At 39.8% G+C, this 22,433-nt stretch overlaps 1 protein-coding gene across 1 annotated transcript in view; it reads left to right on the plus strand.

The window, feature by feature from the left end:
* LOC145770079 (ubiquitin carboxyl-terminal hydrolase 24-like) overlaps positions 1–18,364 on the plus strand; it is a 37,767-nt gene extending 19,403 nt beyond the window's left edge. Inside the window, exons 27-52 of the mRNA XM_082581669.1 lie at positions 900–1,030; positions 1,298–1,521; positions 1,935–2,092; positions 2,512–2,652; positions 2,848–3,040; positions 4,248–4,362; positions 4,668–4,803; positions 5,208–5,336; positions 8,167–8,394; positions 8,788–8,870; positions 9,233–9,371; positions 9,890–10,067; positions 10,391–10,496; positions 10,826–10,965; positions 11,359–11,575; positions 12,128–12,278; positions 12,478–12,635; positions 12,898–13,051; positions 13,380–13,505; positions 13,841–13,955; positions 14,268–14,417; positions 15,511–15,625; positions 15,901–16,027; positions 16,698–16,912; positions 17,095–17,299; positions 17,533–18,364. Of these exons, the coding sequence (XP_082437795.1) occupies positions 900–1,030; positions 1,298–1,521; positions 1,935–2,092; positions 2,512–2,652; positions 2,848–3,040; positions 4,248–4,362; positions 4,668–4,803; positions 5,208–5,336; positions 8,167–8,394; positions 8,788–8,870; positions 9,233–9,371; positions 9,890–10,067; positions 10,391–10,496; positions 10,826–10,965; positions 11,359–11,575; positions 12,128–12,278; positions 12,478–12,635; positions 12,898–13,051; positions 13,380–13,505; positions 13,841–13,955; positions 14,268–14,417; positions 15,511–15,625; positions 15,901–16,027; positions 16,698–16,912; positions 17,095–17,299; positions 17,533–17,574 (3,876 nt within the window). The 3' untranslated portion in view covers positions 17,575–18,364. The remainder of the gene's footprint in view (positions 1–899; positions 1,031–1,297; positions 1,522–1,934; positions 2,093–2,511; positions 2,653–2,847; positions 3,041–4,247; positions 4,363–4,667; positions 4,804–5,207; positions 5,337–8,166; positions 8,395–8,787; positions 8,871–9,232; positions 9,372–9,889; positions 10,068–10,390; positions 10,497–10,825; positions 10,966–11,358; positions 11,576–12,127; positions 12,279–12,477; positions 12,636–12,897; positions 13,052–13,379; positions 13,506–13,840; positions 13,956–14,267; positions 14,418–15,510; positions 15,626–15,900; positions 16,028–16,697; positions 16,913–17,094; positions 17,300–17,532) is intronic.
* Positions 18,365–22,433: the final 4,069 nt, after the last annotated feature.

Raw genomic sequence — 22,433 nt, forward strand, 5'->3', positions numbered from 1 at the left:
TTGGAAAGATGTAATTTTTTTTAAGAGCACGATGCCTTGTAGTGTATCACAGCAGGGGATAACTTTTCCAGCAACCTTTCGATTTTCATCACAACTTTGCTGTTCCACCACTGACTTTGTTATTTATTGTGCTCAATTCAAGTCAATGGAGATTCTAAATAGTTGTATATCTTTTCGCAATTCGCATCAGGCCCGCAGCTGTTAATCTCGCAGCAATCCGGCCCTCAGAGAAAAAAGTTCGGTGACCCCTGCTCTAACATAACGGCATCTTCTATTGACTACTGATCTGCTCATCTTCACGTAAATCTTATCATTTAGTAGCTACATTCAGAGAGTATCTTGCACCCGAAGTAACTGTTGCATTTGTCTTTTAGGCCTTGAGTTAAGCAGCATTTCATTTAATTGTTAGCAGTTGATTATAAGTTGTGGTATTAATATGTTTGTTCGATGTTTCGATATGTCAAATTTGTGGAAGAAAAAAATACTGTTTCATTTCAGTTCGCACAGACCAGTAAAACCTGCAAGTTTATAAATCATACTGTCAAACTGGCCAAGTAACTAAACCGGTGCTTCAACTCAAATTCAAGATCTGCAGTCGTTTTCCTGTAGCAGACTTTTACAGTAACACTTTTCAGTGTTAAATAATATGAGATGTTCTACTGGTGCAAATTAAGCTAAACTATCACTTGTGACAGTTTAGCTTAATTTGCACCAGTAGAACGCATCATGTTAATTAATTAAATGCCTGGTGAACAGCCTCATTCAATTTTCATTTTTCAGTGTTGTTTGCTAAATATGTTACTTTTATACTCATTGCCATAAGTATAAACAAATGTGATAAAGTCAATAACCAGCTTGAAAGGTAACGTTAAACCAACATCAAGCAACATCTCCTCCAGGTGATGAATAGCGATGAGTTCTCTGCTCTCATTGTGACCTTGGTACGCATCACATGGTTCGCATCCGCCTGCAAACTGGAGCAACTGACCGCTAACTCCGACCTTAACTCCGAGGGCACAAGCTTCACCAAGTAAGTTCCTATTCAAGCTTGTTTGCTCTCATGCTCGTAGGTTGCATATAAATTCTTGTTCGAATTTTAAATTCTTGTTCGTGTATGCTTGAATGCAGAAATGCTTACATTAAGATTTTGTATCAATTCAGTTTGATTCGGCATAAAGGTAATTCATATTTAAAGCTTTTGTTTTCCTTACTTTTAAGGGCTTTGTGCCAATGTAATGCCTACACAATACACATTGCTATGACATTCTTTGATGCAAAACTAACCAAAATCTTCCAGGGGACGCCGCTGGAGCAGAGAGTCCGCATCTTCTTGTACCATGAGTCCCTTCCGGCACGCTAGCACCAGCAGCATCTCCAGTTCCGGGAGCGCAGAAGTCATGGAGCCAGTATTTACCATCGCGAGGCATGACGAAGCAAATGAGAAAAATGCTGACTCACTGATCGCCCGGCAAGCACTGGAGCTTTTGGTTTCTTGTCTGAAGTTGCGAGCCTCGCATCTTGGTGAGTGATCGTGTTTTTCCTGTTAATTGACGATTGTTTAACGTCTGGAAATGTTTTTTTTTTTTAAATGGTGATCAACTTGAATTCGGTTGATAAATTGTAGAAGTGCTCTGAGCTTTGGTTTTTGTTACATTGAGTTGTGCGAAAAGTGAAAAATATTCACAATTTATACTTGTTATTGGGCGTAAAGGCTCCAAATTATGTGAACTTTAAAGCTTATATGCATTGAATTCATGCTGTACAATCTTCTCTACAATCTACATGTGCTCTCGTGGGCTGGGCATTGCATCTTGACTTGTTATAAATCACTCATCAAATGATCATTGCAGTTGAGTTGGGCTACAGATTGAAACTTTTCCTTAATATATACTAAAGTTGCTTGAATCAATATCGAACTTTTCTGTTGATTCCAGAATGCTTCTTCGACTTGGCTTGCGTCGCCGAGTTTATCGTTGACATTCTGACCCGGCCCTCCGATGGTGACGTCAGAGACTGTGCTGTCAATCAATTCTACGAGCTCTCGTCTATATCAACCGCCATGATCAAGTCTCCTCGGCAGAGGCTGCTGCAGGTTAATAGAAGGAATGACATTGTGACGTTTTTCACGTAAACAATGGTCCAGGAATGGGCGAGATTCTTCAATGGAGAGCTGACTTAATTTGTGAGATTTTACGTGTCATAAAAAAAATTGGAAAAAGGAGTTGCCGAAAAGAAAACTGAAATAATAATAATACTATAGCGGCTACCAACTAAAGCCTTGGACACGAAACGGGAAAACTAAAATTGGTTGTATTTAGTCACTTATTCAGATCTGCTCGTATTTTAATCAGAAACACTTGTCCCTGAAGTCCAAGTTATGCATGACTCACACATAACGTCATCAGTTATATTGGGAATGCAACATTACATTGTTGCTGCTTTCATATAATGTTAAACCCACGTAATATGAACCGCTTATGTACAATTAAATTGGTGGTTATTTATTATCAGGTTTTGACAAAAGCTCGGGTCCCTTTCTGGCACCAAACGACCCTTCTTCGCCCCAAAGCCCAGTCCTTGGTCAGGAATTGCCTTCAGTACTTTTCGTTAAGAGGAAAACTACTTAGGGACTGCATCAGTGAAAATGAACAGGTATTCACTTCGACAGGCTTTTGTTTATTTTTCTTGCACTGTTTGCAACGTTTATCTGAGCCAAAAATGAACGTTGCAACTGATAGAAAAGATAATAATCCTGATGAACACCAAAACTTTTCAGCATTTGATCTTTTGTTTATTACGTTTGTTTTAGTTTTTTTTTAACTTAATTTTTTTGTTTTCTTTCAACAGAAAGCTTGCGGCATTGATGAGGTCCAAAGCTTGAATGACGAAATGTCATGGTTGAATGATTTTGAAATTCCCACCTCGCAGCAATATGCTGAGTCATCGTCGGCCCGTTGCCTTGACAACCGCTTGCTCACCGGTCACCTGCAGCTGATTAAAATCCTCGTCTCTTCCCCGAAAGTCAACAAGAAAGAAATAGGTGTTTCTGCGTTTCACAGTTTCAATGATATGATTTTGCGAAAAGTTCTCAACTGGTTCAGACATTGCATATGGAAATTCTATACGAATAAACATTCAGCAACATTGCACGTCGCCAAAAGTTCTGAAAAATTATTAATTATTTGTTCAAGAGGTTTTAGTGCTTGTTCTGTAGTTTTTCTCCACCACTAGTGAACTTTGTATTTAACTAAGTCAGCGTGGTCCAACTACTTTTAACTTACGGGCCACTTTACAAAAACGTGACAACATGCCGGCCATTTCCAATAAAATGATAGTGAGTGCGTAATCAAAATTGTTAAAGTTGTTAAAAATCGAAATTGTTAAAATTAATAGCAAATTGAAATTTATTTCAAAGCTTTATCAGTGAGATGCCTGTGGTCGAGGTTTCTCTGATACTATCGTTTCTACATCAATTTCAATGTTAGTGGTAGCAAGTCGGAGACTATCTTCCAGTGTTTCGTCTGTCGTTCGATTTCTGTTTTTAGACTTGACTTGCTGAATTCTAGAAAATGTACTCTCACACATGTATGTGCTTCCAAACATTGAGTGCACTTTTAATGCACAAATTTTCAGTTTGGGAAATCTATCCTTGCTGACTAATTTCCAGAAGCACTCTGAGGTTTCATTTTGCCCCTGCAAATTTAGGTTTAACACATTCATGTGCATTGCCATGTCTGTAAGGAAAGCAAGATTGCACAGGAAGTTTAGGTACATAAGGTACATATCAGCCTTTAACACTAGGTATATATCAGCCTTTAAGAAGCCCAGTTGTACTGACGAGACCTGATAGGTTGAAACAGTATAGGCCCTGCTGTCTACAACTTTGAATTAAATTTTTGACACTTTTTGTCCAAATGCTATACTTGTTCTAATTAAAATTACTTTCTGTAACATAAATACAAATTAAATCAATACTGTGAAAGCTCGCGGGCCGCAAAAATTCTATCCGCGGGCCGCATGCGGCCCGCGGGCCTGTAATTGGACCACGCTGAACTAAGTTATCAATTTCTTAGAGCTTTCCCAAGGTCCGACTAAACAAAATAACGAAATAATTCGCTCACAGTGTTTCCTTTTCAATCTTTGAATCATATTGATTTTTAATTGAAGTTTGAACCTCTGTTTTTTCCATTATGTATATGTTTTCATTTGTTACGTCACTTAACGCTTCATTGACGTTTAATCACCAGGCTCTCAGTTGATCGGGAGATTGTTATCGGAATTTTTATTCCCGTCCTCCAAGTTGATCCTGGAAGCATCAGGGCAACCTAGAGATCATCAACCAATCACCAGCTACCAGCCAAAGTGAGAACAAATCAGCGAGAAAATCAGTTTCTTTAACGTTGATTTAACGTCGGTAGACGCATAACGTAAACATTACATAACGTAAACAAGAACTTGATTCGATCACCGAATCTCGTATGATCGTGGTGCGTGAAAGAGCGCAAACCGCCCAGAACATTGGAATCTGCAAGACATGTCCAACCCTGGAACCGGGACATTAAACCCGGACTGTAGTTGTAGTTTGCGATGTAAAGCCTTTCTATGAAATTTTATCAAGAAATGATGCAAAGCGAAGACGCATACCTAACCCAGTCTTTTTGCTTCAGGTGCAGCTCTGAACAGTCGCGAAGTGCCGCCTTTGATGTCTTGGTGGAGTTATGCAAAGAGTGCACCGATAATTTAAGTCAAATGTCTTCCCAGCTCATTTCTATGCACCACTACCCTGACCAGACCAGAGCAAAAGTATGTAGACCAGTTTTAATAGATGGTTTCTGCAAGTTTAGTAGTAAGCTGGCTTTGTTAAATCGCTGACTATGCTACCCTGTGTCTGCTAACTGCCAAGCCGTGTCTTCATTCGCGTACGTAACTGTAAAGGATTCGAACTTCTTAAACTTTTTGGTTTCTTTGAAACAGTTAAGATATTTTGTTGGCGCTCGAAAGGTTGGCGGTTCGACACCTATTAAGAGCACGTGACTGTCTCGGATATTACACTTATAGACATGCCTTTAAGGAAGACACTTGTATTGGTTTCCGTGTCTCCCTATCCACTTAATCTCATTCCTTTAATCACATATTAACGGAATAAGTGGGATATGTTCAAATGTGCATTAAGTCTATTTTTACGTTAATACAAGTTCAACTTACAGGAATTTGATTTCTCCCCGCTTGTACTGGAACGGCCCGACCACGGCTTCGTGGGCCTCAAGAATGGGGGCGCCACGTGCTACATGAACAGTGTCCTGCAGCAGTTATTCATGGTACCTGATATTGCCCAGGTGTGTTCTTTGTGCATGGAAAAGTGATTGTGCAACAGCATACATACTAGGGTGTTTCATTTTTTCACCATTTTTGAAATTCAAAATGCCTGGGGTCCCATCTGGTGGTATTTGGGGGAAAAAGTTTACACCCCAAATTTTTTTCAATTATGACGTCATATTGAGGTGGTCCACGAGGTTTGAAATTTTTGGGCCTCAAAATCTCGAAATTTGGCCATATCTCCGGAACCACTCATCATAGATCGACAAAATTAGTATCAAAATGCGCAGAAGGGTCGGTTTCCTATACCTGATGTAGAGAATATTAAGGTCTATCTGCTTCAGAAAAAAAGTTATTTCAAAAAATCTGATTTTCGGTCTATTTTCACCTGATGAACAGAGATCAGGTGATCAAGATAAAAAGTTTTTCTGTATTTTTCCACTCTTGGAAGCTGTTATTGCGTAATAATAGTTGGTGTTAAGGTTTCAGTACTGGGCCTGTCTAGTCTTGCTATCTGCTTAAGCAAAGCCCCATCTTGCATTGCTCCGGGACCCTTCTTGGCGCCGTCCACAAAAGACATGACATGGGACAGATATATTTCGTTTATGTGGAACATGCATTTAAGCGTATGAATATCATGACCAACTTCATCATTAAAATAATTGACCAGTCGAGTATTGACTCCGGACTTTTTTCCTGTATTGAGAGCAGTCGTATCAGCCATGACTGAATAGTGAATATACTTGGGATAGGTGAACTTTGCAAGCCTCCTGGATGATGGTGTCAAAAATCAGTGCTGCAGTGACTGACACACTTTTGGGAAAATATTTAACAGCAAGCACACTTTCGTGCTTCATGCCATTATCATCAACAAGTTGACCCAAGAGAACGTATCGATCTATTTTATCGACAACGCGCCCATCATAACATAATTGCATGGTAGAAGCTGAGTTGAGAAGGTTCTCACTTTCCATCAAAGATTTTTCTCTTGTTTTTTGTCGTTGGCGGTATACTGTCGAAGGTGATGCAGCTATTTGGTCTTTTCCAAGAACCGATCTCATAAGATCTGACTGTTGGCGTACCGAAGTCATCCTACAATCAGCAAGTAAACAACTTCTATCATTTATTGAAAAAGAATGTACTTTCTTGTACACTTTTCTCCCAACAGCTGGTTTCAGAGGCTCGTATTCCCTATCATCTTCCCAATTTATATCCTCATCAGAGTCGCTTTCACTACTGTGTAGACATCTAACTGCTTCATTTCTTTTTCTCTGTTTCGAACATAGTAGTGCCGATGCTTTGGCAGATTGTATGCCAGAAGTGCTGGGTTGTTCAACTTCACTGCTCGTTTCCCACCTCCTTTTATGATTTTCTGTTCCAAAGCCTTTTCTACATGGTTGACATCTATGCCACCGATAAACATTTTTCGATCTTTTCGCTGATCTTTCAAGAAAGCGATTTCTTTCTGCTGGACTCAGTTTTCGAGTTCACAGCTGCAAGAGAGTTTCTTTTGAAAAATAACCGGATTTTCGGAGATCGAACACTTCACTTACATGCACATATATCGAACAAGTTCTGCAACCATTCTTGATTAACCTCATTAGAGTCATTACCTCTGCGTTTCATTTCTTTCTTTTTTGCTGTATTGTACTTCTCTATCACGTCTTTTAACTTGGCTTCAATTCTCTGTTTGCTAAGCACTGGAAGACCAGCTTTGTTTCATATGCCAACTACATCTTTCAGCAGTTCATCTCTCAAATCTTTGAAATGGGGTATTTACTTCAAAAACTTGGGATTAGTTTCGGCTACCATACTTTCTTCCTCAAGTAAAAATAGTGATGACTATATCTGAATTAAGGGGAAGCACATTTTTCTCTGATTCCTTGAAGTTTTGCATCGACTTACTAATACTTGACCTTAATGCCATAATGACACTTAATCAAAATCTAAAGCAGGTGAGCACTGAGCAGCATACCTCTTCCTCAACGGTCACATTATAATACTGTATCCTCGACGAGGGATAGCCATCATCATTATAATAGTAATACCTTCAATTATTACCATTTCGTCTCTTGCAAAACGAACAAGGACTATTATTACGCAATAACAGCTTCCAAGAGTGGAAAAATACAGAAAAACTTATTATCTTGATCACCTGATCTCTGTTCATCAGGTGAAAATAGACCGAAAATCAGATTTTTTGAAATAACTTTTTTTCTGAAGCAGATAGACCTTAATATTCTCTACATCAGGTATAGGAAACCGACCCTTCTGCGCATTTTGATACTAATTTTGTCGATCTATGATGAGTGGTTCCGGAGATACGGCCAAATTTCGAGATTTTGAGGCCCAAAAATTTCAAACCTCGTGGACCACCTCAATATGACGTCATAATTGAAAAAAATTTGGGGTGTAAACTTTTTTCCCCAAATACCACCAGATGGGACCCCAGGCATTTTGAATTTCAAAAATGGTGAAAAAATGAAACACCCTAATACATACACTATACAGCGTTTAGTTCATCCTAAGTAAAAATTGTGCGAAAATTACTCGTAAATTCACGAATTTTAAAGAACGTTTTAGAGTCGTATGTGTGTCACTTTTACACACACCTGTCCTACACACACACACTGCTATCATTGCTCTCAACACGTTAAAAATCTTAATCTTATTTTAAAATCTCATCTTAAAACTGTGCCTGGACTTAGGTTGGCAACCACTGGTTTAACAGAAAGTTTCAGAGTCGTATGTGTGTCACCTGTACACATACACACAAGGCTACGGGTTGCAGCAAACATACGACAGAATTCACTCAGTTTCAAATTCTCTTCGTTTTTTTTCTTCCTCCAGTCCGTTTTGAGCAAAGACGTTGAGAGTGAACTGGATCCTGAACACACGATCTTATACCAGCTCCAGAAGGTCTTTGCGCATCTTCATCACTCCCGGCTACAGTTCCACATCCCATCCACCTTTTGGAAGACCTTCAAGCTCTGGGGTCAAGAGGTCAACATCCGGGAACAGCAGGACGCCTTTGAATTCTTCACTGATCTCACCGACCAAATCGATGAATATTTAAAGGTAGATTTTATGTTATTTTAACATTTGCTGCATGAATGAACGTTGTATGTTTTGTGCCGTGCCAGGAAATCATTTTCTTTTAAATCTCCGCAGAGGTTCAATCAATGTAAACTTAACTACCCCGGGATAGAGCAGTGTGAGATGGTGTGGGCGTGCCGTTTGATTTCTTTTAAGTTTATGGAGTCGACAATGATAACTGGACAGATCATGTCGCATTAAAAAATTACTTTTTATTGTTAGATATGTATCATGTACTGACTCAACCGATATAGACTGCCTTGAATTTACACTGGCTCCATATGACTTTCATTTTTGGTGACCTCGGCGTGTCACATGTAGGTAATTTTATGTCTTTTATCCAACCGAGTTGTTGTTAGAATTGATTTGTTGCAGTCAAAAGATCGCGATGGAATTTTCCGCAATTCCTTCCGTGGTTTGTTTTCGGACCAGAAGATTTGCGAGGGTTGCCCGCATAGGTGAGACACTGCTTTGTCGTTTACGCAACGCTGAAATGCAGTTGGAAGGTAAAAATTGTCTGAGCTAGTGCTTGAAACTTCTTATTTTAACTCGAGTACAAATTATTATTTATTCAATGGGTCTTTTTCGTTTATGCCTCTAGGCACAAGGGTCTATCTTGTTACCCAGGTTCACGATTTCTCCTCATTACAATGTAAGGCTGTTACAGAGCAGCCAGTTTTCGGCCTCATTTGAGTTTCCCTTTTTTAGCCTCCTGGGTGGGCGTTTGTTGCAACAGCTGCGTAAAGACGACAAAGGAAGTCAATTCCGTGTAATAAAAACATCTTTTGAAATTTTCAATAATATTTTTCTCCTCATCCAGGTATGAAAGAGAAGAACCCTATTTTGCTCTCAATCTTCCTGTCAAGTCCGGGAGTTTGGAGGATTCGCTTCGTCAATTTGTCGCTGGTGAAAAGCTAGAAGGGGACAACGCCTACTTCTGTGAAAAGTGCGACGAAAAGGTTCGTTTGCCGAATATCAACGTTACGTCGATGTTAATCAATATCGTCAACTTAATTAACAGAGTCGGTGGGAGACGACATCAGTGCAAGAAACCTGGACAGAATCAACTCATACAATAGGGAAGCATCGTAAAAGGGCTGCTATGGCGCACTCCTTCTAGCAGGGCAAACGCCAGGTCTCATCTATTGAAGAAGGGACAAACGGATCACTGATCATGATAATTAACAGCATCAATAGAGATGCCGACTAGACATCAATGCAAAGAGTTATTTTGTTTAAAGAAGATCGTAAACTTTTCATAGTTTTTGTCATGTCCAGGCTTACACCCGGTGGGTGAAGATTTAGACTAAGTGGGCGAAGGATAATAATAAAAGAAAGTTTTGAAATAATCACTGTTACTTTTGGAGTAGCTGAAAATGTAAAGTGAACCTTTGTCAAAAAGATCAAGACTTTTCATATAAAAGCTGAGAACTTAGTAACAGGACACTGACATGAATTATTTCTTCTGTTCCTCCAGAGAACCACTTTAAAGAGAACTTGCATCAAGTCTCTTCCTCCAGTCCTCACCATCCAGTTGAAGAGGTTCGGATACGACTGGGAGGCTGGAAGATCGTTAAAGTTTGATCACCACTTCCGCTTTCCTCATGAAGTGGACATGCAGCCGTACCTGATTGATGCTGCTTCTACAGTCAGAAGTTAGTACTTGACTCATTCCAGACAGCAAAATCCGTTTGCAGACGTTGAATCAATGTAAAAATGACGGATTTTGCTGTCTGGGATTGTAAAATACAAATTGTCCCCAAAAAAAATTAGAAAGCCTTGTTGCACTATAATTTTGTTTTGCAATTCATCTCGTAATTATTTTTAAAAAACCTTGGAATTTTTGTCATATATTTTATCATAACCTAACTAGCAAAGTTTCTGTTTGTACGTGGTTCAGATTTCTAGGGACGTTTAGACTTCAAAGATATTTCTTCGTTTCATTCAATAAACGTAAAACTAACGTATATTTGACCAGGACGCCATCGTACCAACGAGCAGCAACTTTACCGTCTAGTTGGGATGGTCATCCACAGCGGACAGGCACAGGCTGGTCATTATTATTCAATAATCAAGGACAGGAGGTACTGAAGCTTCATTCCAGCTGCGTTTAATAGCGTTGCAAAGTATTGAATCTGTTTAGTATATTGTCGCATATATTGTATAATATATATCACACTTCGATTGACATCATTTAACCTTCGTTTGAGGCTTTGAGCCTGAGGGTATATGCGTTCACCATTCTATAACTGGCGATGTTTGCTAGCGTAGATAACTATGTTGGTGGTGGGATTTGTAGTCCACACATGACTTTGAAATCCTTTCTTTTGTGTGCGAGATAATGAATAATATCAATAATGTTGTTTTTATTTCGCTTTCTCAACGGATATTTAGTAATGCTCTTCCTCATCAGAGGGACTCCGCTCTCTAATCCTCATTATGGACGATGGTTCAAGTTCAATGACACCACTGTGGAGGAGTTTGTGATGTCGGAGCACTCCATGGAAGAGGAGTGTTTTGGAGGAACCTTCACCAGCAAAGTTTATGAAAGGGGTAAGTAAGAACATGCATGTTGTATGACGTTGTTAACAAAACAGGTGAGCGCCCTTTTTTTGTGTCGCTAGTTTTCTTTAAGGTTTTATATTTAATTTTCTGTTTGTTCATTTTTAGTAAAAACTAAGATTCCCAGCCTGCAAAAACAGTGTTTTAGATTATTAGAAAAAAGCGACACTGCTGAAATAGTAGCCTGTTTATTTTGAAGCTTGTTGATTGGAACTTTAAGTTAGGATTTTATTCTACCCTTCCATTACGAAATCTTTGAATCTCTATCCCGGTAGTTTAGCACCTTTGGATGGTTTCGAACCGACAACGCAATGTCGGTCTTCAGGCTGACACTTCTGAAGTTTTTTATCACTACAACTTTTGATTGGAAAAACTATTTTCCAGGTATTCCGTATGATGAGGAACGTCTACGCTACTGGAACGCTTACCTCCTCTTCTATGAAAAGGTGGTGGAAGTTCAACCTCCAGGGAAGACCAGGGTATCCTTCATGAAACAAGCCCAAGTCTTAAACTCCGGATTTTCTTCTCCAGAAATTTCCCCTCCCTCGAGCCCACGAAAAGTCAATGACATCAAGTTATCACAACTAACCAACTTAATCAAGTGAGATCTTTATAAATGTTCTAATCTTCTTTTATCGAGTCTTCTGAATTTGGTTGATACACAAAAATTGACACATTCTTTTGTGAAGGATTTGTATATTGAAAGGTCTCACTTGCTGCTCTGGGTGGTAAGCGGTGGACACACAAGAAGATGGCCCGCTGTTTGGGGCTTGGTGCCACTGATATATGTAATTGGGCCAGTGTTGTAGCCTCACTTTACCATTTCAGAAATGTTCTAATGTCAGTGTTATTCAATACAGTATTTTAGTGCAATTCTTTCTAAAAACAAGGCTTGTTAGTTACTGTCTTGCCTATCTGCTTGCTTCTCTGGGGTGTTGAACCAACAACACTGTGCATCCATTCAGCCCCGTAGCAACCCAGACACTTGGCTTACATACGAAGGGCACCAATTGACTTCGTCTCCATGGATAAGATTCGACAAATTTTTAGTGTATTGTGTTGAGCTGCATTTCTTATGTGCCTATCTTCTATTTGCCTTTTCATATACACATCGTTGCGAAACTAGTTCATTCCGGTTTTATCCTGTTTACAGAAAAGGCGACCAGCGAGGTATTTTTTCGCCACAAATTCCTTCTTCAATCATGCAACTCGTCCGTGAGGAAAATCTTCAATTCATGAGGAACCGCGGAATATATTCTTCCTCCTATTTTGCCTTCGTCCGCCGCCTCGTCCAATGCAACCTGGTGAGATGATATTTTCAAGTCAATTCAATGCTTTTGTTTAGTTCTGCCAAAAAAAATTTAATTGTTTCTGAAAGGTGTATAACACGTCAGCTGTAAAAGTGACGTTTTATGTGATATACTGATCTTTGACCCGTGATCTATGACCCTTGATCTTTAACTTTTGAGGTAGAAGATATTCACAAATTGTTCATCTTCCCAGCACTGTGCTGGAAGTTATCCCGCAATCGCTGTCACATCCCTGCAACTTGCCACCCAGTTCCTCTTCCGCACCTACTTCCGTACAAAGCGAGCCATGCTGACCGAGTGCGACCTCTGGCAGACTGTCGTGGAGTCGTTGTTGGCCGCTAGTCCGCCTGCGTGAGTTTGCGTTGTGTTTTTAATGTTGAAATAGCTTGCTTTTACGTTGATATAACTTGATGACGTTAAATCAATATAAAAGTGGTAGGTTCTTAACCGAGACGAAACCGAAACCCATCTCAGCAAGTAAATATGTGAAACTTTAATTCTCAAACAGACTTTTATGTCCATGCAACGTTGTTTCGATTGAAATAAACGTAAAAAACTCACTTTTTTCATTATGAGAAGTTGTGTTATTTCGAAGGATCACGTTTCATTTCAGATGTGTTTGGTTTGCCACACAGTTGCAGCCCATATCCGGGCTAGCCAACGTTGTATCTTTCTTGCTCGAATGCCCCAACGAGTCAGTCCGTCACTGCTTTGCCAAGATACTCTGCAAGACCTTGCTGGGTCTCGTGGCTCCTGGGATATCCAAGGTGGGCGATGTAGGAGGAATCTTGCGTTGATATATTTACGCACATGTTCAATTAGACAATTTTCCGATTAAAGGGATACGTTTCTGATGAGAAAATATTCGTCCTTTTGCATTGGTTTAACTGCTATAGACGTTGCATCATTGTAAAAAGAAAGGATTTTGTTAGTTGTGATTACAGTTTTAGTATCTTCAGGTGCAAGCTTTATCCCAGAAAACGTTGAAATGATGTTAAACATGTGTAGCTGTAGTACTTTTATTTCTGACATTTGAAAACAACAAGCAAGTTATGTTGCGATGATCAACGTTATAAAACATTTGAATTTCCTCAGGATCAACGAGGAGCTGCCTTGGATCCGCTTCTCGCATCCTTGTTGTCTCTTCTTGATAAGGAGGTTGCAGAGCAAGTGAAGAGGAGCACACATTTCTTTTTGCTTATTGCTGATTTCACCGCATCTGTAAGAACCCCTTGGTTACAGGATTCGTGATATCAGTAAACTTGAGCGTAATTTTTCCGCAAATTTGATCTCATAATTTTGTTCGCGCGCAACTGTACCTACGCAGTTGCACTATACGTGCTATCAATGTGACGCAACAATGTACGATGCTATACCCAGTCCCAGACGTACACCCGGAATTTGACCGGCATTTATGAATCGGCTAATATCAGTGCGTAACCAGTAGCATACAACTGCTATCGTCATAATCATTTTATTTAACTACTTTAATTTAACGTTGTTTTTTTTTTTGCATAAAATTGATGCAAGTAACGATTTTGTTTCCTGTCTCACAGAGCAGTGGTGCTTGTTCTGCCTTTCTCCGTCACAATGGATTCGCTCGAGTCATGAAGTTCTTGCACGGCGCCAACGCTACAAGATGCCTGTTCGTCGAAAACCAACCAATCCAAGGTTAGAGCACACATTAAACTTTCTTATAAAAAAAAGCTTTAACAGTTCTTCGACACAGTTTCGCGATATTTCAGTAGCGTTTGAACTGACGTATATTTGCATTGAAGTGATGTTACAATCACATGCAACAGTTTCCTATTTGAAGACCGAATGATGCTTTTTGAGCACAGAGTTGTAACAACACAAACCAGTCGAGTTGTCTCGTGGGACTTGAATGGTCAGGTTCGCCCATTATACCTAAAGACAATTTAAAAGTCACAGTAAATGTGTCGTTAGACTTGATTGTTCTCTCAAGCGATTCTTACGTCACAGATGGCAGTGGTGACGCCACACCCACCGTCGACAATCAGGATGACGTGGTCACGCGTCGTTGGAGCTCCGCCCAGTCACGTGACTTCCTCAACCTCCACTCCGTTCTAGGCAACGTTATCCTTCACTCGGATGTGAAGAGGTTGCAGACAGGTAGGTGGCGTTCTCTTGTTGTATTGACTGATGCATAAACTGGAAGAAGAAACACTATGTAGTGGTTTATACCTTTTTTCTTGTTGGTACCCATTTGAAGTCGCCAACCAGTTCTCGCGCCCTCTTCTAGAATGGATAAAAAGTGATATTACAAATTAAAAAGTGAAAGTGCAAATTAAACAAATTAAAGATTGAAAAGTGAATTACGAACGTACGTGAAGAATGAGTGCATGAAATTCCGATAGTTGACTGTTGCTATCCACCAGTCATTGAATCATCATATTGTATTTTTCTTTGCATGCTATTAAGTGTTGCCGAGACACAGCCGCGTGCTCTGGAGTGGTGTCGAACCCACGTTCTTTCGAACGTCGCGCAGACGTTCTCACCACTCGGCTACCCTACCGACAAACACTAGTTTTTTTATACTTTTTTGCAAATTTGAGCTGTAGTGATGGCTATCCCTCGTTTTCGAGGATGATGGCCTTCGCAATAAAATAAAAGCTAACGGTGAGTTCTTAAATGGCTAATTAGTCCAATCTTGGCTTTAAAAGTTCGGTTACATTTGGTACATTTAATGAAACTTCCAGCTTTCACTTGCCTGTTCCCGTTATGCATTATCGATCGCCGTTAGGTTTGAGTGTCTTGCGAAGACGCCTGTGCGTGAATTGATTAGCGTGGACTTGCTGGCGCACACTCAACAAGCACACATAAACTTGACAAGGCCATCAGCTTTATCCAATGGCAAGGCAAACCAAGACGATTGGAGCTGGTGGCATGCTGCAGCCTTCATCCGCCTTCACAGTCGTTGAGCCTGGCTGGCTTCATCCGCCTGTTCCGCCGTTGGGGACTTTGGACTACGTTTTGTCTGACCTCTACCTTTTGACCAACCTGGCATGGGTGACCCTTCTGGGAGCAGTTAGCTCCCGCCAGTACAGCTCTAGAGGTCATTGAAGTGCGGAAACTCTCTCTCACCACGTTAAGGTAGTAGTCCGAGGAGAGAGGAGCTGTAGTAGATCAGTAGCCACCAAAGATTTCTTTTACCTAAGTCCAGATGCCTAAATTCTCACACCAACACTGCTTTCATTCTTTACAGTTGATTCCAAGGACACAGGGGATTCCCCTCACATTCCCCGCACAGTTTGCGTGAGCAGTAAAATCGATCTTGATCCCGGTGTCGAAAGGGCTGTCTTTGGACCGATGGGGAAAAGGTGTGTAAAGTCCAGTCTACTGGTTGTGTTTAACCCACCTATTTAAATTATGCATTCTGTTTTGTTTTGTAGATTCTATGTTAACGTTTCCTGGCGAGATAACGCAAAAGTGTCATACTTTGCCTCTTATTTTTCTTGTTTTTGTTTTATTCTAGTACCAGCACCACGTTCAAAGTATTTATATACTGTATGTAACTGTGTATTAACATGCTGTGGCACTAACCAAAATGAATAAGAATTTTTAATCTGTCAATATTTGTCATGCACTTTTTCAGGTACATCCGGGAACTTCTCTATGCTGCCCGTGAGATTTCTGGTTCCGGTCATCTCGTCAACGACATTATCTTGCACTGTTGCCATAACAACGAAGACTTTTCAAGCATGGTCGTCGATATCATAACGGTGGGGTTTAATTTGCAATCTGTCTGTCAATGAAAGTGTGTAGTTCTGGTTAGCTGTTTTCCAATTGTACCAGTATTCGATTCCACTTTCAGCATTCATCGAATGTGAATTTAGGTGTAATGAATGTTTTCTGAAGGAGTATCCCAGACCGCAAATCAACAGTTTTTTTTTACAATAATTCAACGTCTGCAGCCGTAGAATAAGAACGGTTGATGTCCTGTGTGAGATGTGTCTAGTGCAACTATGACATTGAAACAACATCACCAGTTTGTGCTTGTCTTCATTACCAGATCATTGCTATATTTTTGGCTGGTTTCTTTCACAGTATCTTTCTTTGCATTTCCGCATCTTCTTCCACAACCACACTGTTGCATAACGTAAACTAACGGAAAAACAATCAATTTTCTCTTGCTGCTTTGTGAAATGTAGAAGTGTAATCAATGAATGTGGTTGGACGAGTCTTAAGCAGACGTGTCGCTGATATACTTTTGACAGAGATATGATCTCTTCTAAAGTATCCTCGCCATCAAAAATCACCATTTTCACTTCGTTTCAACGGCTAACCACATTGAAACGATGCTAACAACATTGAAACGATGTGAAAAAAATTGCATTGAAAATGGCAACTTTGCTGGCCGAGGATAGAACGTAATGTCAAGAAACATTTCAGAACGAGATCGCTTCTGTGGCTGCCAATGAATTAAAGTTCTTGCTCAACGTTCTGCTTGACTTGCTCTCCTTTGAAGACACGCTCCACCGCACACGGCTCAAGGCCGCCCTGGAGCAGCCGGATCATGGCTTTTTGAAAGTTATCAAAGAAACACAAAGGAATTACGAACCGAAGTGCTACCAGTGTGTGAAAGCACTGGTACAACTTGCTTCAAGGTAAATATATACACACTAACCCAGTCAGAAAATCAGTCGGTTTTTTATATTGATTTGACGTTAAATCAATGTAAAAATGACTGGTTTTTGTTTGGGTTCAGACCTCTCGGTCAAACCTCGTTGTCTGGTAATTCGATAGCCTCAGTCTTTTAACATCATTTAAACAACGTTATTTGACGCAGGAGTGAAGCCAGTCGCTCATTTCTGCTGGAAATTGCAGCAAGTTGGTCCTGGGGGGTCGCCTGGCTGAAGAGGAAGATGACTGACCACCAGTGGACCTCTGATTCGAACCGGTCCAACGAAGCTTCCAATTCCAAGCACTTTCAGCGGACCATGTCGGCCCAACACACTTTGGAAGAAGCTACCGCCTTATTGGCCGCCACGCAGGTGATTTGCGTCACACCTTTTCACGTTAATCACTTGGTATCAAATTCTCTTCCTTGACACCAAACTTAACGTCAAATAATTTGTAATATTTTGCACTTATTGGTTGTTAGATTTTGCGCAAAGTCGCTTTTTTCTAAACAAAATTCATTCCCATTTGGGATCGATTTCAAACGCTTGTTATGTTTGGCTGCATGTGTCTACATGTTGTAATATTTAATTTTTTATGTTTTCAGAACGGGACTTTGATTGAAGATGATAACACATCGAGTCTCTGATGTCACAGTGACGTATAAATGACGTGTTTTGACGTCGATAAGCTCTTCCGCGTTTTTATTATTTTATTTTTTTTTAAAGCAACTCTTTAAATTTGTTTTTTTTTTGCTTTATTTTCACTTACAGTTAGTCTTATAGCAGCAGTACATCGAATTGATGACACAGTTGTTTCTTGTTGGCTTCTTGATATTTAAAGACGTTTATTTAACGCAAAAGAAATATGAAATGTCGATAGACAACATTTTTTCAAAATTTGTAAAGGGACTTACGCTATAATGTTACCTTTCTGCTTTCTTGTTCAGTCCCCGACAGCAAAACCGTTTTTTTTACATTGATTCAACGTCTGCAGATGTTGAATCAATGTAAAAACGGTTGATTTGGTGTTTGGGGTCTGTTGTCCATTTTGAAATTTCACTCATAACTTTGACAAGAAAAGCTTCATTGCGTTAAACTGCCCGTCTTCAAGTTGCAATCAACGTTATTTCAACGTTGTAAAAGCGTTGAAAACAACCCTTCCACTTGAGGTTGCGTTGCAAGTATGTAACACTTTTTAACCAGCAACTCAGTTATGTTTGCATTGACAATGTAAATTGTAAACCGAACTGAGTTGCTCTAAATGGATTTGTTTGCTGTACCATCGTCTCACAACTATTCATGCGGAATATCACGTTGTGACGTTTGAAAAGTGATTTCTTTGTGTTGGAAATTAATGGCGCGATGTTAGACGGTATATTACGTTAATTCTACCAAAATTTGAGTTTTTTTTCAGACGATTGGAAATAAAATGAATTTGATAAATTTGTTGTTTGTTGTGTCATAATAATTTGTTTGTTCAATTGTAGCCATTCATAACAGGAAGTTGAGAAAGCTTTTGGACTCCAAAACGGAACCATTAGAATCAAATTTTCTTCGCATTTAGTCAAGTTCTGGTGCTGCGTTGGTTCTGTAGATTGGTTCAATGTAAAAAGACATTAATTAAATGCAAAATATCGAACCGAAATTCTATTGGGCTATTTTGGAAAAAGCATTTCCTTATAGTCTTCCTACAAAAAAAAGTTGTTGCTTGCCATGGAACTTCTTAGAAACTGCGGACTCAATTGTACAAACGGATCACGTTTCTTCAGGAAAGAGTTCGCTTCTAACTTACCTTAGTCTTGTAGGTTTAACTGGGACAGTCTGCAGACAGTTGGGTTCTGATACGTTTGCACCCGGCCTGTTTTCCTGGTGCTTAGCCTACTTTAGTTGCGTTTAAAGTGGAGGAAGTGCAAGATAGTTGGAGGTAGCGGTAAATAAGAAAACAAGGTTTTAAATTTTCAACTACGTGGACGCTGGTTCGACACCACATGTCGACAGCACGTGTCTGCGTCTTAACAAGGCACTTGCACGTAAACATCAAGACTGATTTTCTTTGTCACTACGTTCGTTTAAATCTTCAGGCGTAGTCTAACCTTACATTGGGGCGGGCACAGAATGCAAATAAGGGCAGCGGAAATGCTGTACTTCTAAAATGTAAAAATTATTATATTGAATTTCCGGATTTAAATAAATGAATGTTAATAATTTTTCTACTCGAAAAAAAGTTGTTCCATTTCAGAAACGTAGCCATTAGATTAGAGGCAATCTCCCAAAATTTTATTTTGTCCCTCCCCAAATAATCTTTTTATAATATCAGGCTAGAACATTTTGATACCATTGTAATTCATATTGAATGTCGTTTTTCCCCCCAATTATTTCTTTCTGGCTACGTCACTGTCCCATATTCAATTACTGAGCCTCAGGAAATGAGAAGATGAGGTTCTCATAGTTCCCTAGGTCCTAATCAATGTAAGATGGCCAGCTCCTTTCTCTAGGTCGTCTTTCCTTCAACTAGCCTAACGTCCTCCGACTACATTACACCTTGAGTAAGAGATGAGCGGCGTTTGTTCAACAACCAGCAATGGCTGGGAGCAGAACCAGGATCGCATGTTTGTATCACAGGTGCCATGTTATGGCTTGCCGAGACACAGCCGCCTGTTTTAATGGCACCACGATAAGAGGCACAGGAGATGAAAAACGCGATGGCGAGTTTATTCGATGTTAATTATCCGAAGCTGACACACACATCTCCGCGATCAGTTAGCTGACCAATGACCCACGTGAAGAGGAGATGAAATACAACCAGGAGTTGTCTTGTCGCCTGCTGTGCCACCGTACTTCTTTACATCCAGGCTTTTAATACCCGTTTTGGCATTGGCTGCCGAACTTTGGCAGCTCTATCGGCTGGAAAACAACCAAAATCATGTTCAACAAATCTGTTTGTTGTTTCAACGAACTTGTGGCTGTGGCGCAGTGTGTTGTTACCAAGCAAGCGAATCATGTCAATTTCGTTCGAAACATGACCGACCCTGCCACTTGCAAAGTTTCCATCGCCGATCTGGGAGGAAAACTAACTTTGTCGACACGAGACAGGACAAAGTTTAAATTTCAAAATGGTTGTTACATAAATATTATGACAGTACTTCGAAACGAAGATAGCAGTTTAAAAATCACGTCATTGGCAAGGCCTCCTAGTCCTATGGCTAAAAAGTCCAATGCGTGACTGGCAGGCGCGACCGCAACGATAACATGTAAAGCCTGCCATCGGTGATGATGGAAAATTTCGAAGGTTTTGTCTATTGCGACGCTTTTCCTCTTTATTGGTGATACTCGTTTCTTCATTCTTGGAGGCGGTCCCATGCACAGTGAGCCTCCACGCATCTCTTCAGCAAGGTTAATACAATGTGGAAAGCCTAAGTTGCATAATTTCATTAATTTTTTAGGGTGTCTTTGAAGCGCTTCCCAGGGTAACATAAACAGCATATCAACAAAATATGAAGGAAACGAATTCGGCTTCAGCTCTTATTCAAAATCTTTTTTCCGACCACTGACCTACAATGTAGGCTACTAGAAAAAGTTTAGCTAAAGAAGAAATATTGCAATCGTGTTGCAAGAATTTCGTAAAATGTCTTTACTTGCCGCTTGGACAGCACAGATCTGCAGCAGCGCAGCTCACCAAATAACCAACTAATGTGTGTGCATTCGTTTCACAGTAGATTTATGTTGTGACAGCCAAACAGGCCTAATCCTTCCTTTTTAGATAGATTCAATGTTTGCAGACGTTAAATCAATAAAAAATAAATGTATTTCTGCTTGAAATCATGAAAAGTCAGGTAGGTTTTATCCAGATTTGTTTACATTTCCTGATCAAGATTATTTACGTTTCTCGCAGTAGTTGCACTATCCATTCGATGAGCTTCAAACTATGTTCAGAAACGAAGACATTGACATTGTTATATCGTAATGCTTACTTTAGGCTACTGAAGTTTCGTGAAAAATTTGACATGAGGGTGCGCATTATGTCTCACGAAGACCAGGTTAGGAAACTTGTATGATTTAATTGATAAAGATCCCCCCCCCATAAATCCTGGCTTATTCAGTACATATTATTAAAATAGAAATCCATCCTGTATTTTGTGACTTTGTATAAAACAGCATTTTAGGCCACAAGTTTTTAAAGTCGTTGGCACAGTCCTTACTGGAATCAAACTCAATCTTATCGGAACCAAGGACATCTCTTCACGCTGAGTTGGAGGTTCAAATCCTTTGTACGTCACAGGCAAACTTCGGGAGGTAAACATGGTTGAACAGCAGTGACGTCACAAGTGCTATTTTGTGAGCTAATCAGTAGTATCTCCACAGGGCATCAAACTATCAACTTTATCACATTGATTCAACGTTTCTCGAGGTTGAATGAGTAAGATATTGATCGTGACAAAAAAATAAATGACTGTTTCATGGCCTGCCTTGTTGGTGGCTGCTCCCTTTGAAGTCGGATTGTTGAGATGAGATGCAGACTAGCAAGTGTTTAGCAACAAATAAGCTATTTAGTCTCGCTTAGAAAGCTGTGATGTCAGTTTGAAGACAAAGTCATGCAACCACGTAAAACTAAGAAAAACCGCAGAATTTAACATTGTTTTGACTCAAACACAATAAATACAAAGAAATCAGTTTGTGGTGTGGTGTTGCTTAATTGTATGCTTGTGGTAACTAACAACTACCTGCGCTTGGTTTATCAATTTCTATGTAAGTTGCTCATGGTTGTTGGTATTCCAAGCTGCGTTTCTGTAATGTTTTTTCCATTTAATTTTTGTTACTTCGTTGACGAAAAAGCGTTCGCAATTAAGTGTCTACTACTCTACTGCGCGAACAGTTCAGTTCAGTTTGTTTTTATTTCTGACCGTTACAGCGAAAAAACAATATTAGCCAAACACAGCAGAGGTCTAGAAAAAGGTAGAAGCGACAAAACGCGGACATTATAACGTGCATGATACCAAAGCAGGACAATCAGTTTAAAATATGGCACGGTCGCAACACCTTAATGTATGAACAAAGCGTGGACGTCGTTACCACCTCGTTATTGCAATATTGGGATAGGAAAGGTTGTTGTTTTGTGTGTTTGTGGTGGCAAGAACTCGTAAATAATTAATTTATTTCAAACCACCAGTTGATATCTTATACCAAGGGTAAAGGGTTGAGTCAGCCACACGAGATTTTGAAAATTGAATGAGGCTGTTCACCAGGCATTTAATTAATTAACATGAGGCGTTCTACTGGTGCAAATTAAGCTAAACTATCACAAGATGTAATTTTAAACATTTAATGTGTAATTTTATTTTTATTTTTACAAAGTTTTTCTGGATCGATTTGTCTGCTCGATCTCATTTTCTTCACCTAAGTAGCAATTTTACCAATGTTACATGCATAGGTTTAGAAAGTGAATTAACCCTATCTTCGTACGAGCTGTTTTCGTACGCGTAAAGCACGTCACGGGCTATCTTAGCCC

Source organism: Aplidium turbinatum, chromosome 5, assembly GCF_918807975.1.
Source record: "Aplidium turbinatum chromosome 5, kaAplTurb1.1, whole genome shotgun sequence".
NCBI lineage: Eukaryota > Metazoa > Chordata > Ascidiacea > Aplousobranchia > Polyclinidae > Aplidium > Aplidium turbinatum.